This window comes from Populus nigra, chromosome 14, assembly GCF_951802175.1.
Source record: "Populus nigra chromosome 14, ddPopNigr1.1, whole genome shotgun sequence".
NCBI classification, from domain to species: Eukaryota; Viridiplantae; Streptophyta; class Magnoliopsida; order Malpighiales; family Salicaceae; genus Populus; species Populus nigra.
Window position 1 is genome coordinate 14,861,741 of NC_084865.1, and position 23,798 is coordinate 14,885,538.

A 23,798-nucleotide genomic window follows, 5' to 3' on the forward strand; every position below is an offset into this window, starting at 1 on the left:
TGGATTTGATTGGATTCCCTCTATTTAATTTTGACCCATCATCATATAAGTCCTAAGTCCTGCAACCCAGCCCAGACCAATTTCTTAACTTACGTGACCTTCTTGGTCCATCTTAATTTTCATATTTTTATTTCTTAAATTAGATATCTGCACCATAGTTATTAAACTCGGCCGAGGGTTGACCTGTTCATAGGGCCGGATTTCAAATTTTATGGGTCAACTTGGGTTCACCTTGATCAACCCGAAAATTCACTCTTTTTTTTTCTTTTGAAAGTTGTTGATAACAGCTTTAATAGAAGTATCTTCCCCCTGTTTTTAGAATCAAGTAACGCATTATCACTTCATAATGAATTCTTTGCATAGCCCAAACATTTAAGAAAATTAATATTCTCACAACTTTGTAATTTACCTTCTCTTTCTGGTAAAACATGTTTCCATATTTCCCAGCCAAATGGCTCCATAAGTTACGGGGAATGCCCCACATTGCAATTTAATATATTTCCTGGTCAGCCAAAAATTTTGAAGGAAAAAAGCCCTAAACTTTTCCCTATCTCTACAAAAAAAAAAAGTCACCACTCCCCCTGGTTTTAGATTTTCTCTCCCAAAACCAGCCAAAGCTTCCCTTTTTGCTTGGCCAAAGCAGCTGCCACAAAAGACCAAGCCACAACTTCCCTCATCCCTCTTTCAGTCATCCTCGTGACCTTTTGGCCAAAACTAAAGAGCACCTCCTTCTTCTTTCCCAGCCGTCTCTGTCTCTTGGCTAAACCAGAGTCGTCGCCCACTGACACGGGAAACCGGTCCCACAGACGTCGTCTCCAACTTCTCCCATCTCTGCTAAACCAAGACCCAACTCTCTCTCATTCCACCAGCCTCCAACAGCAGCGTCCCTCACTCTCTTTTTCTCTCTACTGCTGCTAACAACAGCTCATTGTAGAGAAGATGATGAAATAAGAAGGGAAGCCAAAGGACAGAAACCACATTTGAAAAGGGAAAAAAACCACCGAGTCTCGTCCAGGTTCTCGGGTCGCCCGGATAAGGGGTCGTCCCGCCGGGTCACCCGGGTTTTACCGGGTTGTTGCACCGCCCGGTCTTTTAACAAACCCAGACCGGTCCAAGTCTCAGGTTCCAGGTCGTCCCGCCGGGCCAATCCAAGTTTGATAATTATGATTTGTACACATAAATTAGTGACAATGTTCAATAACAAAACAAAAACTAGCCAATTTGTCCTATCTTCAACTTCCAAATAAATTCAGCACAAGCCTTCTTATCGTGGATCTCTTTCTTCTTTGTATAAACTAAGTCGGTTATGCATTGTATTTTTTAATTATTATTTTTTAATATTAATAAATTAAAATCATTAAAAAATATCTAAAAAACATTAATTTTAATATTTTTCATTCAACTAAAAATATTTTAAAAGAAGATGAACCACAAAAACAGTTAATTAACTGATCAATTATTTAGAAAAAAAGTGAAAATAATATTATTTAGGATAAAAAAAGTGATCTTGTTTTGACTAGTTTTTTTTTAAAGATTGGCATCTTATAGATCAACTTAGGTTTTAACTAAATCATGTCAAGTCAATTCTCCGACTGATTTATTAAAATCTGACTCGATTTAGACTTTGGATCACAGATCAACTTGTTATATCAAGTTTTAAAACAACGCCATGTACACTAACATAATACAGTACACAACTTCTTATTATTATGGAGTGATATGAGTTAATATAAGCATTACACCCAATTTTATTAACCTTTAGGTCATATATTTATATTTTTATATATCTTGATGATAATACTAAAATGAAAAATTAGACTAATAACATGCTTGATTGAGACTAAATCTTAAACAGTTTATATAAATATTACATTAACAACCATAAAGGATTTTATGAAGAAATTAATGAAGACGTCCAGGATGCGAAGCAAATGAAAACTTAGAATTAAATGTTCATTTTAGTGCTTGTATAAATCCTTATATCTTATTTTGATAGCACAATTAAAATGAACTCAAATACTTTATTATACATGCATTAATAAGATTGATATCAATTTAAGAAATCTCTAAATAGAAATATGTAAAATCTTAAAATTTGTGGGAACCGGTTGACTATTTATTTTTCAGATATGAACACCTAGAAATTTATAGGAATTGATCACCTAATTGACTTGATCAATCTGAATCAATCGACCACTTTAGTTATCGGTGGTATTTTAATAGTTAGAAACAACTGGTTTCTTTTAAAGACTTATAAATTGCTTTCATTTTTGCTAAAATAAAAATGGAAATGAAAGAATATCCTACATGACTCTTAAACACTAAATTGTGAGAAACTATTTCAATTAAAATACATACAGGAAATCATCAATTTTATTATACTCTAAGTTGGGATAATTTAAACTTTTATATTCTAATACTAGAGTATTTATTCCATACTTACTATACTTCAAACACTTTTAAATATCCTACGTATGAGTGAGTGATCTGGGTGAGTGATTGATACACAAGTTTCAATTGTATTATACATATCAAGAGAGAATGTAAACAAAAATCATACAATTGTAAATATGTGAGAGTTTATATGAAAAATATGAGAAATTCTTAGTCATTGGAGAGGGACATCACTATCGCCGAGGTAAAATCTCGAAGAGAGATTTGAGTGATTCTTTTGAAAGTAGCCCCGAAGATATGGTAAGTTTTGAGGAAGTAGCCAATGGGGATTACATGAAATTGCTGGACTTGGATAACTCTGCAGACGAGGAGTGTTACAGGAGCAATGGAAATGCTTATGTCCCCAACTCTTCATGAGATAGGGTCTTCAGGTGCCGAAATATCTGCTAATAAACCCATACTTGTTGAAACCTTGCTTGGACGTTTACCGAGTGGAAAGGAATCTATAGTGACTTCTTCTAGCTCAGATGCCATTGATGTAGAAATTAGTTCCAATCAACTGAAAGACAGATCCTTTGGAATTTCCCGTGTTGATTTACTGCATAAAGATGAAGGTCCTGCAGATTCCTTTGATGTTCTAGGCAATAGAAGAGGCACCTGTAACACCATGGATTCTGGAAAAGTTTCTGATGGTCGGACCAGGGATCCTGGATCTGATTTGGACATTGAGATGCTGAACATACCTCGTTCTGAGGGCCTGAAGTTTCCAATTGAAGGTGAACTTGGTTCTACACATGAACTTGTTTGGCTCGCTGTTCTTTGGACATTCAAGCAGATTGTATGGCTCAAAAGATCTGCGTGCTCTTAAAATGGAAGGGAAAATCTTACCCAAGGAGAAGGCTTGCACATTTTTCACTTTACTGCTGCTGAATTTCTCTGCTTGCCGTTGGGGGAAATTTCGAAGCTTTTCGGATCCGGATTTTCTCCTCGGCTCAGATTCTTTTGCCAGGGAGATAAATGCAGTTGTTTCTGATGTTGAGGCAAGAAACTTGTTTGCAGAAGCATGTTGCTTGGATGAGCTGCGCTGCCTCGTTGAAGAATTCGTCCTAGATGGGAAATCGATGGTGTATGCAGATCTACCTTCTGAACCATTGAGTGGAGGTGATTCGATGATAGACATCCGTCTGGGTGGTGTAAATATAAAATCTGCCTCCGAATCAGCTTCATCCAATCTTTTGGTGGCAGGGAGCATCAATATGTGCAGCAATTGACCACATTGGATTTCTTTGTCAGGCTTCGGACAGCCTGCTGCGGGTGCACAGCTGTGATACTGTTTCTGCACTCGCTATTCTTCACATTTTTGCTTGCCTGGCTGGAGAGAAGTTTTTATCCCGTCATCCAGTCGTGCCGTTCATTGCTGCTTCTTGAATGTGCTGAAAAAAGGTTTAGAATTTAGTCATGAAATTATAATTATAAGTTTGATGAATGGCTGGAGAAATATAATGATTTGTGAGAATCTAGATAAGTAATTGACTGTGTAAGAAGAAGATACATCAGGAGAAAGTCTCTATTTTTATTTTAAGTAGTATATTTGTTTATTAATTTTATCTAAAGTTTAAAGTAGATCTCTTTTCAAATTAAAATCTCTATTTTATTGGATTAAATACTAACCATTTTAAAGGTTAAATTTAATTATTTTTTAGAAATAACTAAGTCCTAGCATTTCGATTGACAAACTAATTATAATGAGATTTTTTATAATTTGACCAAACTCTAATGAATAATATTCATTTTGTATTTTAAAAAAAACATGATAAAAATGATTTTATCCCTTTTTAGAAAATATGCATGAGAAACTTTTAGAATCTAGCACAAAGTAAAAACATATTTTTTTTTGGAAATAGGAAATTAATTTTTTTAAATTTTTTTGTTGAAAATTTTGATTTTTTTTTAAGTTTTAGAGAAAATCATGTATTTTTAATACCAGATTTGTATCTTACAATGTAAGTCTACAACCCGATATTATACAAAATTGCTGAAAAAACATGCAGGGATCCATAAATATTTTTAAAATGCCATTTGAAAATTTTGATTTTTTAATATTAATATTATTTTATTATTAAATATATGTTGGGCTGGACACGGCCCAATAGGCTGAACTGAAACGGATGTAGCCCGACTTATCAGGCTTGACTCCAGGCCCAACCTAATATTTTTTTTTAAGTAGTGAAAAAAGATTTGATATAGATTCACCAAATGACATTGTATATTTAAGCCTCTATTAATAAAAAAACATAATACTCAAGTATGGTTTGCTACTTGAAGTAAGAATATCAAATCACGTTAAAATTTTTTATCCCTGAGCTTTCTACTTTATATAAATTAATTACGAGATGCATGCCCGCGTGCTGATGCGAGCTTATAAAATAAATATATTTAATAGTATTATAATTGTGAATCAGCGCTAGATAAGTAATAGAAACTAAAGGTATGATGAAGCCAATATTTCATGACGGAAAAAAAAGTTGTGTTAGTGATCAAAACTTAGAGACTGAACAAAATAATTTGTAACAATTCACAATGTTTTGGGAGGAAAGATACAGTGCTTTCACCACATGATTTAGCTTTTCTATTAATAAAAAGCAAAAAAAATTGCAAAGCTAAATTCTCTACCAATTTAATATTTAAAAAAACCAACAAAGATAATTTTGGAAGGAAAAAAATCTATGAGGAAAAACGTTGTAGCAATTGACAATGTTTTGTGAGGAAAACTACAGTGCTTTCCCCAATAAAATAAAATAAAAAACCATTTCGAGAAATACTGTAGCAATACATAGTGTTTTGTGAGAAAAACTACAACGCTTTCCCCATATGATTTAACTTTATTGTAATTATAATTCTTAACCAACTTAATATTAAAAAAAAATGGACAAAGATAATTTTAGAAAAAATAATAATAAAATCATAGGAGAAAATTCTGCAATAATTCACAGTGTTTTAAAGAAAAAAATTATAAAGCTAAATTCTTAATCAGCTCAATATTAAAAAAATCAAATCGACAGAGACAATTTTAGAAAAAAAAATATTAAAAAAAACACAAAAAAGGGGGGAAAATCATGTTGGAAATACTGTAGCAATTCATAGTGTTTTGTGATGAAAGCTACAGTGTTTCACCACATAATTTTACCTTATTTGTAATGACTTGTAATTGTAATTTTCAACAATATTTTGTGAGGAAAGCAACAGTGCTTTCCCCACATGATTAAGTTTTATTACAAAGTTAAATTCTAACCAGCTCAATATTAAAAAAAAAATCGACAAAGATAATTTTGGAAAAAAATATTAAAAAAAAACACAAAAGAAACTGGAAAAAAATCATGTGAGGAAAAACTGTATCAATCCATAGTGTTTGTGAGGAAAAACTTGTATTTACTTGTAATTGTAATTCTTAACTAACTTAATATTTAAAAAATAAAATTGACAAAGATAATTTTAGGGAAAAACATAACGAAACAGAAAAAAACCATATGAGAAAAAACACTGTAGCAATCCATAGTAATTTGTGAGGAAAGTTACAATGCTTTCCTCATATATTGTAACTGTAATTTTTAATCAGTTTAATATTAAGAAATAAAATAAAAATAATAATTTCAGAGAAAATCATAAAAAACAACAAAAAAACCATGCGGAGAAACATTGTAGCAATCGATAATGTTTTAAAGGAAAAAATTACAAAACTAAATTCTCAATCAGCTCAATATAAAAAAAATTCACAAATATAATTTTAAAAAAATAAAAAAATAAAATAGAAAAACTATGTGGGAAAACACTGTAGCAATCCACAATATTTTAAAAGAAAAAATTACAAAGTGAAATTTTTAACCAGCTCAATATTTAAAAAGTAAAATCAACAAAGATAATTTTTTAAAAAAAAATTAAATGAAAAAAAAAGAAAAAAAGCAAAGTTGGAAAAAAAAGGAAAGCAATTTTGAAAAAAGGAAAAAAAAACAAAAAAAGAGGGAAAGTTGGAAAAAAAATGAAAAAATATTTAAAAAAAAAGAAAAGAAAAAGCACTGTACTATTATAATCCACAGTAAATTAATTGTGTGGAAACAGTAATTCCCCCATATCATTTAAATATTATTATAATATTATTGATAAATTATATTTATTTAAAATTAATCACAATAATAATAATAATAATAATAATAATTATTATTATTATTATTATTATTATTATTATTATTAGTGCTATACTTAATTCTCTCTTACCTTAATCCTATAACAAAACAACATTTTCATTTGAGAAAATTTAAGGAATTGACTTGGCAGTAAGGAGATCAGATTCTTTTGTTTACTTGCGTTATTAAAACCTTAAATTAAACATTTAAAAGAAACCATTAAATTTCTTTAATGCATCCCTCGCGTTTTTAAAACCATACCAAAAATAAATAAATTTAATCGACGTATTTGATGGATCAAAGATATTAAAAAAAACATTTCTATGGAAGAATTGTTAAATTCAAAATTCAAAAGAATAATTAAATAATTAATTACTTGACTTCATTACATTAATTGACATCTTCTGTAACTGTACGTAGAAGCAGACACAGAGCCCCGTGACTCCACACCCACTCTTTTGTTCTCTTGTAGCACAATCAAATTAAATAAATAATATATCTTAACCAAAACATTTATTTTCGTAATTTTTGAACTAGATTCTCCCTCCCTCTCCCTCTCCCTCTCTTGATTTTTGGAAAAAAATAAATAGTTTCCTTGCTTGGCTAATGGCTAGTAGCTCAGCTGTATCTTTGTCTTCTTTTTGTCTTTGTTCCCGTTTTTTAGTGAAAGAAAGCGAAGATTTTGAATCATCCTTTCAGCCAGAAGAAAAGAGAGAGGCACTGCTGCTGCAGCTAGTAGTGTTGGACTGATACTGCTTCCACGACATTTCCTTTTCAAGTTTCTGACTTTCTTCTCAACTCAAGAGAGGAGGCACAAAATAGATACTAGTAATACAAGCATTTTCAAGTTTGGCTTGGACTTAATCTTTTGCTTTTCAAGAAAAGAAAATGGGGTCTTTCAGTGCCTCCTAATCATCATCATCATCATTGTCAATGTTCCTTCCTTCAAGGTTTCTCTCTCTCTTTCTCTCTATTCTAATTTGTCTGCTCCATACCATTTTGAATTACATTCCTGCATGCATATCTCTCTTTGTTTGGGATATTTGAAATCTGAAAATGGGTATCTTTCCTGTTGTTTTCTTCTGTTTGTTTTTTGGGTCGAGTTTGAAATGTTGATGGACTCGGTCAGGAGGGAGGAAGAGAGAAATATACCTGCTTTGTTTGAAAATTGAAAAGGAGAGACAGGGAGAGAGGGACCACTGCTAATAACCCGTCCTTGAGATTGTTCTTTTGCTTCATTGATTCACTTCCTCATCGCCCTATGGATTGTAGCTCTTGCATACCAAAAACCCCTCTACTCCATTAGTCAATCCATTGCTGCTTCTTGCCCCCCTCTCCTCTCCTTTTCTCTTTTAAATACAAATCCCAATGTTTTTGGCCCATGACCTATGACCCATCAACAATTTCTTTTTCGATTAAGAATTGGAATGAAACAAAGTGTGACTCAACTTCATTTGAAAACCTTTCAAGGGTGTGTGGTTTGTGGAATGCCGTAGTTCTTACTAACAAAGGAAACAACTTTTGTCTTCCATGACTGTTAGGGAGGTACCCCACTTTCCCCTCTACTTTTCCTCCTTGTGGAGCTGTTTTTGCTTTTCTTTTTTTAAGCCCTTTACTTTGACTTGATAGATTTTCGTTTCTCTTTTTGGAGCCAGTCATTAATATGGTCATGATTTACAGAATCTACTGCCTTTTTCCTCTGCTCTGATTTTCATGTGGTGAAAATAATGCAATTGGTTTGGTGAAAGAAACTCACCACCCACACTTGCTCTTTTTTTCCCCCGTCTCTATTTATGGTCTTCCTTTCCAAGTTGTATCGGTAGGGTCTTTCGCTAGAAACAGAAGCTGCCCGAGCTCACACTTGTGTTAATTGTTTTTGTTTGGTTTTGTTGACAATGACTAGTAGCTGTGGCATTCATGAATTTTTTTGTCCTCATTACATGTTCACACTTCACAGGTTGCACAGTTTTTTCTCTAATTATGCATCTCATTGTGCCTTTGTCTTTTATATTATCCTAAGATTGTTCATGTTGACTAAAACCCTTTCTTAGGTTACCACTTTAATGTTCAAGTCCTTTCTCTTAGCATGGATCTGCAAGCTTTTATTATACTTGTTTGTACATGGCATAAATCCTATCTGCGTACAGAAGCCAAGATGCTTGGGGGATTTTAGAACGTGCCAAGCCCTGTGATCGCAGGATGTGTGACTCTCCAGTTATGCTCAGCCAGTAAGTTCCCCCCCTCCCCTTTTGCATTTCTCCGGTTATAATAGGAACCCTGCTTTAATGCTCACTTCTAATGCTTTCTTCAACTTTTTACTGGCAAAATCTGCAGAAGTGATTCTACCTCTAAAATTCTGTATTCTAAGGTGACCTATGACAATTCAAAAACTCAGCTAGATCTTGCAGATGAAGTCTGGAGCACCAGCTCTTCATTGGAGGTCAGTACTGGCAGACTTTTCATTTTCACTCGGGGTGGTGGGAGGCATTGGAAGAAGGATTGGGTTCTATAACAACAACATGTTGAACAAAAAATGCACTTTAACTTATCCATATTGGGGAGGATTGGTTGCTCAATTTTGCTCTCATAATTCAGCACATTTGGTGCCTTCTTTTGATATTAATTTCTTCAATTTTTACTGTAGTTGTCATCAGAAGCACTTAATTTGTCATTTGTATGTAGACCTTTAAACTATGACAGCTTAATTAAATCTGAAAAGGGTAGCTTTGACTGGAAGTTCCTGTAAATTATTTGTCTTGGATCCAAAGGCATAAGCTTTTGTAGCACAACACTCGGCTTTATAGTAATTGGTCTTTAATTTGATAGTTATATTTCATCTTCTTGACACTTTTGGAGGTACTATTTTCTTGCTCATTCATTTAATCTGTTTTTATAGTTCAAAAATGCAATTCATGTGGATTTTGATGTTTTGCAGGCAAACAATGTGAATGAAGAGGCTGTAAGTTTTGCATCGTGCATTAGAAGCAGCAATCCTTATCCTTATAGAATCCAACTTGAACGGGATGTAAGATCTCTCCTCCTGCAAGCCTCACAGTCACACTGTTGTTTTGTTGAGTTTTGGTCTCTGACTTGCATTTCTTATGCATTTGTTTGTGAAACCAAGGGATTTTTAATATGCATAGAGTGTTGACAATAGATCTGAAATGCTTTTGTTATAGAAAACAAGTTGAGATTCTTTTGAGCTGGTAGTCAATAATTGATGACAGCTATATAATATGATGCATCGGAAGATGCACAAAAGAGCACTATCTGTGTTATGTATGCCTTTGATGGATGGCATAAAACTAGGTATTTGAATGACCTTGAGTTAAGCCAGTTCCATGCTCCCCAGCGCCTAAAGCAAGGGCCTTTTTCATTATTGCTGCAAATAGTGCTTTATACTCAATTTTCCCAGTGCTTCATTGTTTCCTGATGCAGTGATAATAGTCTTGGGCTTTCAACCACAAAGTTGCAGGTTCATGTCTTGAGAGTAGACACTTAATAGAAACCATTGAAGAATTGTACCGCCTCCAAAGTAGAAATTGACCCTCTCATGACCCCTTAAGTGGAAACATAGCTGGTAATGGGCTTCTAATTGGCTGAGAAAAACACCCTTGTTGTGATTCATCCGGATAGTATCTCACAGTTCCAACAGTTTACTAGAGGCTTTGCTATAGGCATTTCATGCTGAACTTGTGTCTGTATTATTAGGTTGTGGAACATGACTTGTGATGGTTGTGCTAAATATGCTTAGAGGATGCTTACGACTTCAAAACCGGTGCTTTTAAAAAAAGGCAGGGGGGTGATTCCACAACTGCACTGATGGTTTTTGAGAAATAACAGTTGATGACATTTAAGTTCTGCCTTCATGACAAGGAAAGTATCGGCGAATAAAAGAAATTTGTAGTGGCCCTGTAGGACTGATATTTTGCTTTATGTTGAGTTTGAAGTGTAGAATGTCTAAAGGGTGAGTTTTGCAAATGATTTAGTGTGTTGTCTGTAAAAGTGCACTCCAGATAGCTCTTTTGCAGTCCATGGAAAGTACTTGCATGCCACTATCCTTCCTGTACTCTTCTAAGTGAGGCATCATGCTTTGAATTGGTATCTGCTTGCTATCTTCAATTGCCTCTTAGCTATCATATGGTGACTTAAATTGAAGTGAGAGAGCATCTTACTGCATCATATTGTATCTAATCTTGTTGATGCGTACATAGAAATTTAGTTAATTGTTGTTGGATCATAGCTACCTTATGCTTATGGATGTGCCTCTATAACAGGTACGGAGATTACAACAACAGTTGCAAGAAGAGATGGAAATGCATGCTATTCTGGAAAATGCTATTGAGAAAAATACAGTAAAATTATCTAGTGCATCATGCCTCCCACACCATGTATGTTGTTTTCTTTCTAAAGTCTCTTTTATATGTGCATTTTCATATGCTGCTGAGCAGTCAGGGGAGCAATTGCGGTTAAGTGCTTAGAATTCTTCGTTAATAATATCTCTCTGTTTCCTGTTGATTCATGATGTCAAGAGATATCAAGCATATGTGACAGTATCATTTTATAGTTAGTACATCCTATCCATATTTGACTCTATTGTAAATTTGAAGGTCCACCTTTCTAGGGGTTTTAACTTATTGTAAAATCCTCTTTCTTCAGTTTGAACAGGCTCAGGAGCTTCTGTCCACTATTGCAGTACTGGAGGTCACAGTTTCAAAGCTTGAACAAGAGATTGTTTCTTTGCATTTCCAACTAAGTCAAGAGAGAAATGAGAGAAGGCTTGCTGAATATCGTTTGAGGCAGTCAGCTTCTCAATCATTATCTGCTTACTCCTTTGATAGCATGAAAGAAGAGGTACTTGTCATATTTCTTTTCACACATGGCTTCTCCCGAGTAAAGAAATTTATGTGCTTCTTCCTTATTTGACCAAAGGTTCTTATCTTTCACATTATGCAAACATCTTCATGTAAATCACATTTGACAACTTCTTATTATTGCTGTCTCTGCAGTGGTGGTGGTCATTTGCTATCAAATCATTCTATCATTGTCCTGCATCCATGAACATCAACTGTTTTTATTCACTTCAATGAAGCAATGAATCTTTTTCTTATCAAAAAACTTTATACTTGTCATTAGAGGAGTTTTCCATTGCCTGTACGAGTATATTTTATTTGTACTTTATATAAGACTTTCGGAACTTGCATATATTTTGATCTAGCTAAGCATTGCATGTCTTAAATAAATATGTTCTTTTGAAATATCTATGTTAACATGTGGCATGCTAGCCTTTACACGGAAAATTTACTGCAATGTAACTTTCTATGCTTTTCCAGATTTCTTCTTCTTCTTCTTCGAGGAGTCTGAAGCATTCAGATTATGAACTGCACCAATCAGAGAAGAATAACTCATGTAAACACCAAGCATCTGAATCTACTGGTGAAACATCTAGTGCTCAGTCTTTGATGGAGGTATCTGCTGGTTTCGCTTTGCTTGTAGAGCTTTTTTATTTATGTTCATGCGACAGATGTAGTCTATTTTACTTGTAGAATTGAATCTTTAAGTAGTCAGTTTCTTTCTTGTTTGAGTCTGTGATGACTGTTTTGGTCTATGTATGTTGTTGATAAAGAGGCAAAACTGTTCCATGAATAATTTAAAGCATACATGACATAATATTTGCTTTAAGTGAGAATATGCAGCTTGTATTCTGGGAGATATGGTACTATGATTTAGATGCATCTGTGGTGGAAGGATGTTATTTTCTCACTTTGAAAAGCTAAAATTATTTGCACATACACCAGCTAAGAAAATGTTTTAGTCTAAACATAAATGAGGGATCAAGGTCACAGTTTGTAACCATTAAGCAAAATGTTGAGTCCAGATGGTGTTCAATGGTCAAAGCTCCTTAATCTATACATACTCAGAAGTCCATTTTCTGAACAATTCTTGGACAATTTAAGGTTGTACTGCTGGTTATTCTACATTTTATCTCTTGCATGCATATGCTCCTGTTCCTCCCTCCCTTCCAACTCTCTATCTAATATATCTTTCCTGTTTATTACTTATAGTAATAGATGAATTATTGTAAATGGTAGTGATAACTCCTTTCCAGAAATTCCTAATCACAGTATTAGGCATTTGATTTGTGGTACTTGGATCAGGATTCAATGAAGGCACCAGAGTTTTTCCATGAGAAGAAAGTATCCGTGCAGACAGATGCCAAACCCACTCAACCTGCAGAGCTCATGAGGCTTCCAAAAGGAATGCCGCCTAAGGGCCTTTGGGACTACCCTAATCAACTTTCAGAGGAGATGGTAAGATGTATGAAAAATATTTTCCTGTCTCTGGCAGATTCTGCTGTGCCATCCATGTCCTCTGCTTTAGAGAGCCAATCCTCACCTGTGTCACCGAGAGGACATCTGTCCAGTTCATCATGGTGGTCTTCATCTGAGCGCTCAATGATTTCATCATGGGTGCAGAGCCCCCAGATTGATATACAAAGCAACTCTGAAGTGTTGGCATTGGGCAGTGTCTTTGATCCCTACAAAGTGCATGGCAAGTTGAGTTGGGCAGACATTGGAAACTATGGTTTAGCAACTGAAGTTTCTTGGATGTCAGTTGGAAAGAAGCAACTAGAATATGCATCGGGGGCATTAAGGAAATTCAGGTATAAGAGTTTTAAGTGAGCCATTTGTTTGAGCTTTGCATTTCATTTTGTTAGTTGAATCAAACAGGTCTAAAAACATAGAATACTTCGGTTCTAATGAGCTTATGCTCCCATTACTTTGATATATTTATTCTTTTTTTACTTGAATGTTTGTGTGGTTATCTGGGATCAGATCTGATAAATGTTGTTTTGTTTTCTTGTTTGAAACTTGGGGGACAGAACACTTGTTGAGCAACTCGCCAAGGTGAACCCTATCCATTTGAGCTCGAATGAGAAGCTTGCTTTCTGGATCAATCTTTACAATGCTTTGATTATGCATGTGAGTGTCTTCACTTCTATCACATGAGTAATGTGCTAAAATTACATGGTGCGATGTGGGTCATTTCATAACCTTAAAGTTTATGTTCTTAAATTTCTATTGTTAAACAGGCGTACTTGGCATATGGAGTCCCAAGGAGTGACTTGAAGCTCTTCTCGTTGATGCAAAAGGTTTGATTCTTGACTAAACATCTACTTTTTTCTCCTCCTCGGTAATTTGCTGTAAAGATAGTTTCTTGTCATCATCATATGCAGTTCAAAAGCTCCAAGTAGTCAGCATTATATAATAGGTTGTTGTAAGTGGCCTCTGGTTTCCAGTAACTCTAATAGGATAAAATAGATTATTGCTCTTGAAGGGAATTGCTGTTGTAGGCATGTGTTATGGTATTAAAAGGCAATGGATTCATGTAGTTTTCTGGATCGTGACAAATAATTGAGTTATATAAATCTCCACACCAAACATAGCGAGATTCTTTAGTATCTGTAACATTCTTGATGTAGTGGTTCCTGGCAGAGTCATGTGTTTGATTGATTGTTTATTGCACTTGATGAGTGTCATTGATGCGATTTGGTTGATATTTCCAGGCTGCATACACTATCGGAGGACATTATTTTAGTGCAGCTGCCATTGAGTACGTGATTTTGAAGATGAAACCACCTCTCCACAGGCCACAAATTGTACGCCCCCCCCCACCCCCATCTTATCTACAAGTTCTCTGTTTTTGTGCACATCTTGAACTTCATACCCTGGTTAACATTTCTACTCAACGCAATTGTCAGGCTTTACTTCTTGCCCTTCACAAGTTGAGGCTATCAGAGGAACAGCAGAAGTCTGTGATTGATGCACATGAACCTCTTGTAGCATTTGCCCTAAGCTGTGGAATGTACTCATCACCAGCAGTAAGAATATTTCATGTGCTATATATTGATGAAGTATATTTTATCTTTCAGAGGTCGTGTTTATTAATGTATATTTAGTTATATTTGGATGGTATTCTGATGAATGAAAAATGCAGGTAAGGGTGTTCACTGCTAAGAATGTGAGAGAAGAACTTCAAGAAGCTCAACATGATTTCATTCGAGCTTCAGCTGGAGTTAGCACCAAAGGGAAGCTGTTGGTGCCGAAAATGCTCCATTGCTTTGCTAAAGGCTTTGTGGACGATACGAATTTGGCAGTGTGGATATCACATTACCTTCCACCCAATCAGGCTGCCTTTGTAGAGCAATGCATTTCACAAAGGCGACAAAGCCTTCTTGGCTCACGTAATTGTGGCATTCTTCCCTTCGATTCTCGTTTCCGTTACCTTTTCCTGCCCGACAAAACTCCACTTTGATGATGATGTTAATACTAACCGCACCTAAAATCTGCCTGTATCTGGGAAATTCAATACAGGATTAATGTTAGGTTCCAAATGTTGCTAACATAATTAGGTTGCATCCCCCTGTTAATGACGCGACCTTTCTTGATAACAGTGAGGATGGAAGCAGTTTTTCTGAATGGTTCTTGCTTACAAACCTGCTATCCCTTGGCCTAGTGGAGCACAATTTTTTATGGGTACACTGCGTCTGTCAAAGATCAATGGGAAACCAGCACCTAGCAAACACAGCCCACATCTGGCTGCCATGTTCAGCGCACACACTAGAATATCACCATCAACTTGCATTCAGAAAAGGAATAAAAGTGTGTTTGTGTGTGTGTTTCATTAAAGCCAACATACAACAGTCAGCAACGAACACTGTCTTTGAAAGTCGACTACGCAGTCCCATGCATCTGTTATACAGCAGCATCTTACTTTTTCGCACTTCTAACCATTACGAGATATTTATTATTCACTTATACATTCAACAAATAATATAAGTAAAAGAAAAGGAATGAGATTACACACACACACACACACCCCTGGCGACAACAGAAACACAAATTCAAGACAGGTTGACTTTTAGTTGCTGCTAGTGTATGATGTGCTGCACTAAATACTCGAAGTTTTGATTTAAAATTGAAAAGAAGTGGTTAACAGAATTGCAGCAGAAAAATCATGCAATCCCGGCCTTACATGATAAGTCTAGGAAATTTCAACTTCTGGGGTCTAGCAAGCTATTGGCCTGCCTTTCCATTCTAATGCTAGATGGATTCTACAAAGATTTGATTTATTTATTTTTATCTCATTTAGAAATCCTGTTACTTGATGAATTCTATTAACCAGGTAACTTTCAATGAAAAATCATTTTTTTAATAAGGATTTAGGTTATAAATAGGGTTTATTTTTTAGAAAAGTTTAAAACAAATTAATTATTCAAAAATTTATCCGGAACTTTTCAATAAAGAGTTTTCTTTACAATTTAGGATTGTAATCATAGGGTTTGAGATATTCTTGTTCTTTCTTTTACTCTATGCTATGTCAATTGATATTAAAACAAGTTTACCAATTTGATAGACAAGGACACCGGCAACATCCTCCCACCTTGCGTTGAAGGAGCAGAGGCTATATAGAGCATTATGAAGGCTTGAAAGGTAACGTGCAGAATCCTATCATATGAATCTGATTGGTTTGATCAACTTTCAAGGGAAAGCACAAACAATGATCATGATGATGAGATGATGGACGTTCATAAAGACTTATCTCGAAGTGAACCAAACCTTGAATCTATTCGTGCAAACCTACATTGATGTTTACAATAGGCCAAGAAGCACTAAAGACTTAACTCATAGTCACTTTTTTCGTAAACATATTCCTAATTTTTATGAAAAACCTTTCTTTGACGAGAGTTTTTCAAAGAAACTAATTATTAGATAGTTGGTAGAGTTGAAAGCTTACTTTTTATCAAATAAAATTTCTAGTTATCATAATATAGGATTTACAGGATATATTATTATATTGATGAGAATTGATGATATGATACTCTAGACAATAGAGTTCATGATGGTATGCTTGTACTTTTTTTTTTGAGAAGTATGTGATTTCATTTAACGCCATAACCTGACGGCATGTGAAATTATAGAGCCTGCAGCATATCAATTGTGCAGAAACTACCAAACAAATTAAGTAAGATCCATACAAAGAGGACAAAACAACAAATATAGCCTAAGAAAACAACATTGGAATCTACACAAGATAACCATTACAACAAAATCCAAGGGAAACTTCCAAGAGTCTTCAATTCATCTCTCTAGCGAATCTGAACCTCTGAAGTGGAGCACCTTTAGCAGCCATCATCTCATCATGATAAATTATGAGAAAATTATTAATTTTAGAAGTTGTACAAGATTATTACAAATAGATTTTACATTTCTTTATGTTCAACCTTCTCAAATAGCAAAGTGGCAAAACCTAAAGAAGATGTAGCTCGGGAAGGCAATTATTCAAGTCAAGAATAAAGCAATTCCATGCAATAGAAGAATTTTATTTTATGATGAGACAACAACCATGGATATTTAACATTATGTCTTACAAATGGAGTTTGGTCAGCGATTAAACATCATTCAAGAATGATCAATGGTTATTTAAGATCAATAAACAAAGCTCGTGAGTTTCAATAATGATGTAGTATAAAACAATGTTTTTTCAGAATGATGAGATGATGGAATCAGAAGCTGTCCTGCAAGCTAGGTGATGAACTAGAGAGAGTAAAAAATGGAGAATTAGATACAAAAGTTTCTAGCTTTAAAGCTAGCTAACGTGGTTGAAGAGGGAGCTAAATTAAAAACAACTTCAGTTTTGTGACATTAACTTAGAGAAGATGTTAGAAAACGGAGATCCTTTTATCATGCATGAATGTTGCAAACTAATTAAAACATGGAAGGCACGTACGATGATTTCTAAAAGGTTAATTGAAAATAATATGGAAGATTATCTTAGGGTTCCTTTCAATATAGACATTGAGGCACAAAGAGCAGTTTGAATACATGCTAACTAAAAATGATGATGCCCCTCAACTAACACTGATGAAGAGGTTAAATTAATTTGAAGTAGAAGAATGTGTGAAGGGACTCTAAATAGACTTAATATAAATAAAAGTAAAATAATAGATATAAATTTTTCAAATTAGATTTCGAAATTAACAAGTAAAGACATGCTACTTCGTAAATAGGTTAACTATTCATGTCTTTATAATGCAAGGGTTTGACTTTTTATTGTGAGCTTGAGGTAGAGTTTTTCTCGAGTGGAGGTTCTTGACAATTCTAAGCCTAAGAAAAAGAGTAAATTAGCTATTATAATATTGTTGCAATCTACAATGAATCTGCGTTCATAGTGAAATACTGATCTCCATTATTTACTGTAGAAGTTATAATGCTAAATAGATTTTATTAGCCATGCAGTAACTTTCAATAATAAATTATATATATATCATGCGTTTTTTCGAATACTTTTGGCTGTACAAGTCTTGATCATGAATTGTTTTAACCTTTTATATGCTATAACGACTCAAGTTGTCCATGCATGCCCTCTCACACCTGTCAACCTAAATTCATGAACTTCTTAATTACAAGCAAATTATAATATTAGAGGTGGAACAGGTGGAACGGCATTTCCAAACGCACAAGTCAAAAGCACAAGTAGTCATGACCACCTCACCTGCAAGACCAGCTAGTAATTAATTAATATCGTCTCAAGTTTCCCATGCCCTCTCATCTCTGTCAAGATAAATACTTGACAAACACTTTAAAAAAACAAAAGAGATTGAATTATTGACAAATACGCTATTAAAAGGCACAAGTCATGACAACTTCAATATATAATACATCGATAGATTTTTATCAAAAAAGAAGATAATATCAATCAAGCTTAATTATCTTCTAATGAAAGCATGGATGGTTTAGATATGGCGTGTCAGTGTAGGTTGATTTTCTTCAATGCCACCACCTCATGGGACACTACTCTTATGTATATTGAATGCATGCAGTGGCGCGTACCTCTCAGATACCATGAATACACACTAAGATTATACTCATTCTCTTACGTTTTTCTCTTGCCAAAGGCTCCTTCTTATGCCCTACTCTGTGTGTGTGTGTGTGTTTGTGTATTATTGACACCCACAGAAAAATATCGGGAATGTAACAGGTCAGAAGCAGACGATCAACCAGGGAAAAATCAACTTAAATCTTTATAAAAGTACTTAAGAATCAAATTATTATTGCTGCGTCGTTGGTGGCGGCTGCTGCTTACGATCAACTACTCCTTTGTAAAAGAGAGCGTGCATGTTTGTCTATCATGCATATATAAAAAGCATACGTTTGGAAGGACCGGGTGGTTGCACTAAATACATCACTTGTGCTGACTTTAAGAAAACTTGTGTAATAACTGCCACAAAGATCACATCACAATATCATCCATTAATTATTCAAAACCTAGGCTCTGCAGATAGCTAATTATCGTTCCTCTGGCCAATTGGGTTCTGCCATTAATGAACACCATCTTGAAGTATATATATATAATTCTTACACAATTCTTTGATTCGATAATAAAAACAAATATATTTAGATCAATTTGTATGTTAATTAAGATTTTAAGATTTAAATCAAATATATTATCCCTCGACGTTTTTATCCTGATTAGTGTGTGTGTGGTGAAGGATTAATTCTCTCTCGATTTCTTTGCTCACTATATATGTATGGGAATATAATATTTGATTAAATTATATATAGTAGTTTGTTTGTTTGTTTGTTTGTTTGTTTGTTTTGGAGACAAGTTATGCTCATCATCATCTTCCATCCAAACTGATGAATTGATCTGTAAGAGGACACGAGGTGGATATGGTGGACAACTAGCAGTCATTATATATTTTGTTTCAAATTAAGTCCTGGCAGTGCCTTATTGGTGCATGTAACGTTTTAACCTATGGTTTGGTGAATCCAACCCACAAAAGAAGATTATTTATTGAGTGGTCCAATTATTTTTATGATCCACATATTAATTTCAACAGATTGTTGACGAGATCTGACTCTAGTTATGTTCACCTAATTAATTATATATAATATTAATTTCCATCACGCTGTTTTTTCTTATCTAATTTCTTGCGAACTTATCAATAACTATTGCATGCATTAACGTCAAGCCAAACTCCGTTCTGTCCAGTTTTTATTACTATTTTTCAACGTGTTTAATTTCCTGTAACTAGCAATAATTAATACAGCATATATATGAATATCTTTCCTATGGTTAGAAAAACTATATATATATGTCGTCTGTGTAAGATAATAAAACAATATAAAAGATTAAAAACCAAAGGACCGACTTTCTTTTCATGTACTTATTTTCCAAATGGGATGTTGGATCTTGAAGGAAAGATCAAAGAGAATTAATTTATTAATTAATTATCAAAGATTCTCACTTATATATATATATATATATATATATATATATATATATATAGAGAGAGAGAGAGAGAGAGAGAGAGAGAGAGAGAGAGAGAGAGAGGCAGCTCGCTCGAGCATTGTTATTCAGTACAATTCTTTAACTAGTTGATCTCATGAATTGCTGATTACATTGAGATAAAGTAAAAAGGAAAAGTAATATATATTGGCTGTGACAACAACAGCTCAACTAGATGGCAGACTATCATCTAGCAAGTTACTCTACTTAATTAAAACAATAAAAAAAAACCATGCTAATTTGTGAAGTATGATCGATGATAGGTTTCCAAGAACATAAATTAGTATATATATATTCACAAATCTCACAAATTAATATTAATATAGATAGATATCCCTATCCCTATCTCTTTCTTTTCTCTCAAAAGAAAAGCTATACATTTGCAAAATATTAAATCAATCATGTTCATATTACATTATAGTATAAATCCTAACCAATAACTTTAAAATATTAGACACACATGTAAATGATATGCCGGCGTTTCTTTAGGTTGATGATTATGATCGAAGTTACCAGTAATTAATGTGATTAACTTGGAGTTTGAGGGATCTGAGGAGTGTCCAAATAATTAAATATATTTATGCTCTTCCTTTTCTTCTAGAGAGATCTAAAATATTCGAGCCAGCCTGCTTTGATTTGTTATAGTAACAAATTGAAGATAAATTAAGGTTACGTACAGGTAGTGTGTATATACATAGTTTATTTTTTTTTATTTTTTTTTATATATATAGTTTATTGATCAGACGCGTTAGTGTACACGCACGCAATATCGATCGGGCCAACCTAAATTGTTGGCTTTAAAAAAAATTATCGATGATAAAATTAGGTGTTTTTAGAAGCTAGTTTTTATATTAGCTGGAATTACTTTTTTCTTGAATACTTTTGAATACATTATATATTTACATCAATTTGATACATTCATCAAGATTTAATGGGATTTCTTAATTAGATATAATTAATTCTAAGGTTCGAGTCTAATAAATTAAAGAATGGAGATAAAGCTTTTTAATTACTTGACCATCCCTTAGAATTAGATGAAAACTAAGGCAAATATATTAATTAATTAGCTATATATAAATTTAGTGACAAATTAAGAAAGCCAACGGGTGGTGATCGATATTGAATTCAGGCAGGGAGCACAATCCATCCAAGCATGGTAATAATAATAATTAATTACAACATCGTAGCCAGATCGATAGCTGCTATCTAGCTAGTTTGATGATGCAGTTAGGCAACGTAGATAACTGCAAGTCAAGGGCCTAAGGAAATTGGAAGCTTCTGTCTCGATGAACTCCAGCTGCCCTCTGAACAGGTGCATGTACACCATCCAATCACCATTACCTGCTGGATTTGGCATGGGCATCACGTACCCAGCAGTTCCACCCCATGGAAAATGATACGACCCGAAAAGAGGCACACCCCAACCGAAATCCACCTTCGAGACCGGGAATCTTTGCCCGGAGGAGACGACGAAAGCCGGCCCGTCGCTATCACCACCACCACAATATATCTTGGCCACAGCTGGCTCTGGCCTCCGAGCCTCCACCCAATCAATCAGCCCTAAGAAATGCTCCTTGGTCACTGCATTTTCCAAGAAATCATGGACCTCATTTGCAACCCAACTCAATGGATTTTCAATTAGTTCACGGACTGTCTTGCCACCATAGGGGATGGATAGCACATTTCCAAAGTATGCTTCCATTACATCCCCTCTTTCAAGATCACTACTTAACCTAGTCCTTCCATCCACAACGATGCCCATTTTTGATATCTTCTTGCAGGCATTGTTGTTGTTATCATCTTTTATAGCACAATACTTGGCAACCAATTGCCACAAGAATCCACTAAATGATTCCATTTTTGTCCTCTTGTTCCCTTTGGAGCTAGCAAGGGATTGTAGTTGATTTAGGTCATCTGCTTTCACATAGTATATGCGACTTACGAGTTGATCAGCATCAGGTGCAGGCTCTTTGGGAGGTGACAGTGTGGAGACGGGCACGTACATGTTGTCCAAAGAAGCGTCCACGCAACTAGGACGTCTTGGGTTTAGCAAGGATCTTCTGAACGATGGAAGCAGTGATATTGGTTTAGATTGAGCTGTCTCTGCCCATGACACCAAAAACATGTTGGCCGAGTAGGCATCTGCAATGCGATGATCAAACGTGCACGCCACCACCAAACCGCCACATTTCAGTTGCGTTGCCTGAAAATAGTTTGTAATGTAATTAGTTCGTGAGGTTAAAGTACATAAATTTCTAGAGCCCTGTATGTCAATGTCTGCGTGCGCCTTTGCGCGCAGCAAGCTCAAATGATATCTATGACGACCATCATGTTTATAGAATCTGAATCATTCAATAATCATAATTTAATACATAAAAATAAAAACAACTTAACTCCTTAATATTTTATTTCTTTCATAATTAAATCATTGATTTCAAAATCAATAATGAAATTTGAAACATGAACGATTGTGTTTTCTTAAGAACATAAAAGGATCGAAATTATGTTTTTATGGTAGAAAACAACTTACTCACGGTTGATGTTAAACGTACGTATCAACAAAGAGCAGTTTTAGTAATTTATGTATGTATAGTTTCCTGGATTATATATTGAAGTGAGGTTCTTTTCTTATAAATTATATCTTCAAAAAAAAAAAAGTACCAGTCAATTATAAAAAGAATCCAACATATCCGACAGAAACATGCATGCACGATGTTCCAGAAAGCCATGTGGAGGTGTCTGAATAAAGTATCTTTGTGTTTCAGTGCCAGGCTTAACATGTTTTATTAAAATTAATTTATAATTTTTTAATTAATTATTTTAGTGTTTTTGAATTGTGTGTTGATAAGAAAAAAAAAATTATTTAAATATATTTTCAAGTAAAATATATTTTAAAAATAAATTTTATTACGCTTCTAACAAAAATTAAAATCCCAGAAGAAGAAAAATGTCGAAAATTAAAGGATTTTACATAACCGGGAATGGAAGGTCACCGCTTTTCATTGCTTCATTATTTTGGCACGTACGTACGTTGGAGCTACATAGATGGGGTAAAAGAGATGAAGACTGAAAAAGGAAAAGGAAAAGTAGTGGCGTGTGTACGTTGTGAGTTTATTTTAGAGGTGAAGGTTGAGTTTTATGTATGGAATTCATAGAAAAACTTAAAAAAACAAGAAAATTTAGTTTTTATAGTTAAATTTTATGTGTAATTTAACCACAAAAACTAAAACAAACACTCAACAAACCTGGACAGCAAGGACCCCATTCTTCTTTCTGGGCACGAGCTTCCCCTCAATGCTATCATCAGGGTTATACAAATTGAGGTCCATAAGCTCAATATCTGCAACTGCTTCAAAAAAGTCCACGCCTCGGTTGTTGCACAGCAGCTCAGGCTCACCCACAGAGTTAGCCACAACCTCTCCGGCAAAGGCGTAGTAAGACACCAGAACTTGGGCCATGGCCTTTTTCAGAACACCAACCATGGACCGAAAATTGTAAGAATTAGTAGCTGGTGAGGATGAGCTGATCGTCAAGGTCGACGACGTTGGTCTCTTGTAACAAAAGAAAACACCCACATCAAGTGGAGGAAGAAGCAAGTCAAGGTTGGAGAGTGGCAGCCAATGTTCGTGCATTGGGAGCACTGCTGCCACCACCTCCTTCTCGGTCACGGTCACTGAGAACATGCCGGCCGCCTGATGATCATCTCCTCCAGTAGCACCCATATATTTCTATGTATATTTGTTTCCTTAGCTTGCTAGCTATAAGAAATAATATATATAATAGTATATAGAGAGCAAGAAAGAAAGGTGAATGATAGCTAGCTTGTGGGTATTCTAGTTCTAGGAGTGTTTGAGAGATGGTTTAGGGAGT

General features: G+C 34.6%; 2 protein-coding genes across 4 annotated transcripts; one reads left to right on the forward strand and one right to left on the reverse strand.

Moving 5' to 3' along the window:
- The first annotated feature begins 7,119 nt into the window (after window positions 1-7,119).
- LOC133672432 (uncharacterized) lies at window positions 7,120-15,055 on the forward strand. 3 transcript variants are annotated; one of them, XM_062092845.1, is made up of 13 exons: window positions 7,120-7,525; window positions 8,723-8,803; window positions 8,910-9,015; window positions 9,511-9,600; window positions 10,853-10,966; window positions 11,235-11,429; window positions 11,909-12,043; window positions 12,734-13,239; window positions 13,459-13,558; window positions 13,669-13,728; window positions 14,143-14,235; window positions 14,338-14,457; window positions 14,574-15,055. In XM_062092845.1, exons 1-13 carry the CDS (start codon window positions 7,509-7,511, stop codon window positions 14,889-14,891), a joined length of 1,935 nt encoding a protein of 644 aa, XP_061948829.1. In that variant the 5' UTR covers window positions 7,120-7,508; the 3' UTR covers window positions 14,892-15,055. The 3 variants fall into 3 exon arrangements, with proteins under 3 accessions (XP_061948829.1, XP_061948830.1, XP_061948831.1); XM_062092846.1 differs by having other exon boundaries at window positions 7,121-7,525; window positions 8,627-8,803; XM_062092847.1 differs by lacking the exon at window positions 7,120-7,525 and adding an exon at window positions 7,797-8,120.
- A 5,963-nt stretch (window positions 15,056-21,018) lies between these two features.
- LOC133672990 (coniferyl alcohol acyltransferase-like) lies at window positions 21,019-23,798 on the reverse strand. Its single transcript, XM_062093573.1, has 2 exons — window positions 23,174-23,798; window positions 21,019-22,131 (listed from the first exon to the last, which is right to left on the reverse strand). Exons 1-2 carry the CDS (start codon window positions 23,648-23,650, stop codon window positions 21,139-21,141), a joined length of 1,470 nt encoding a protein of 489 aa, XP_061949557.1. The 5' UTR covers window positions 23,651-23,798; the 3' UTR covers window positions 21,019-21,138.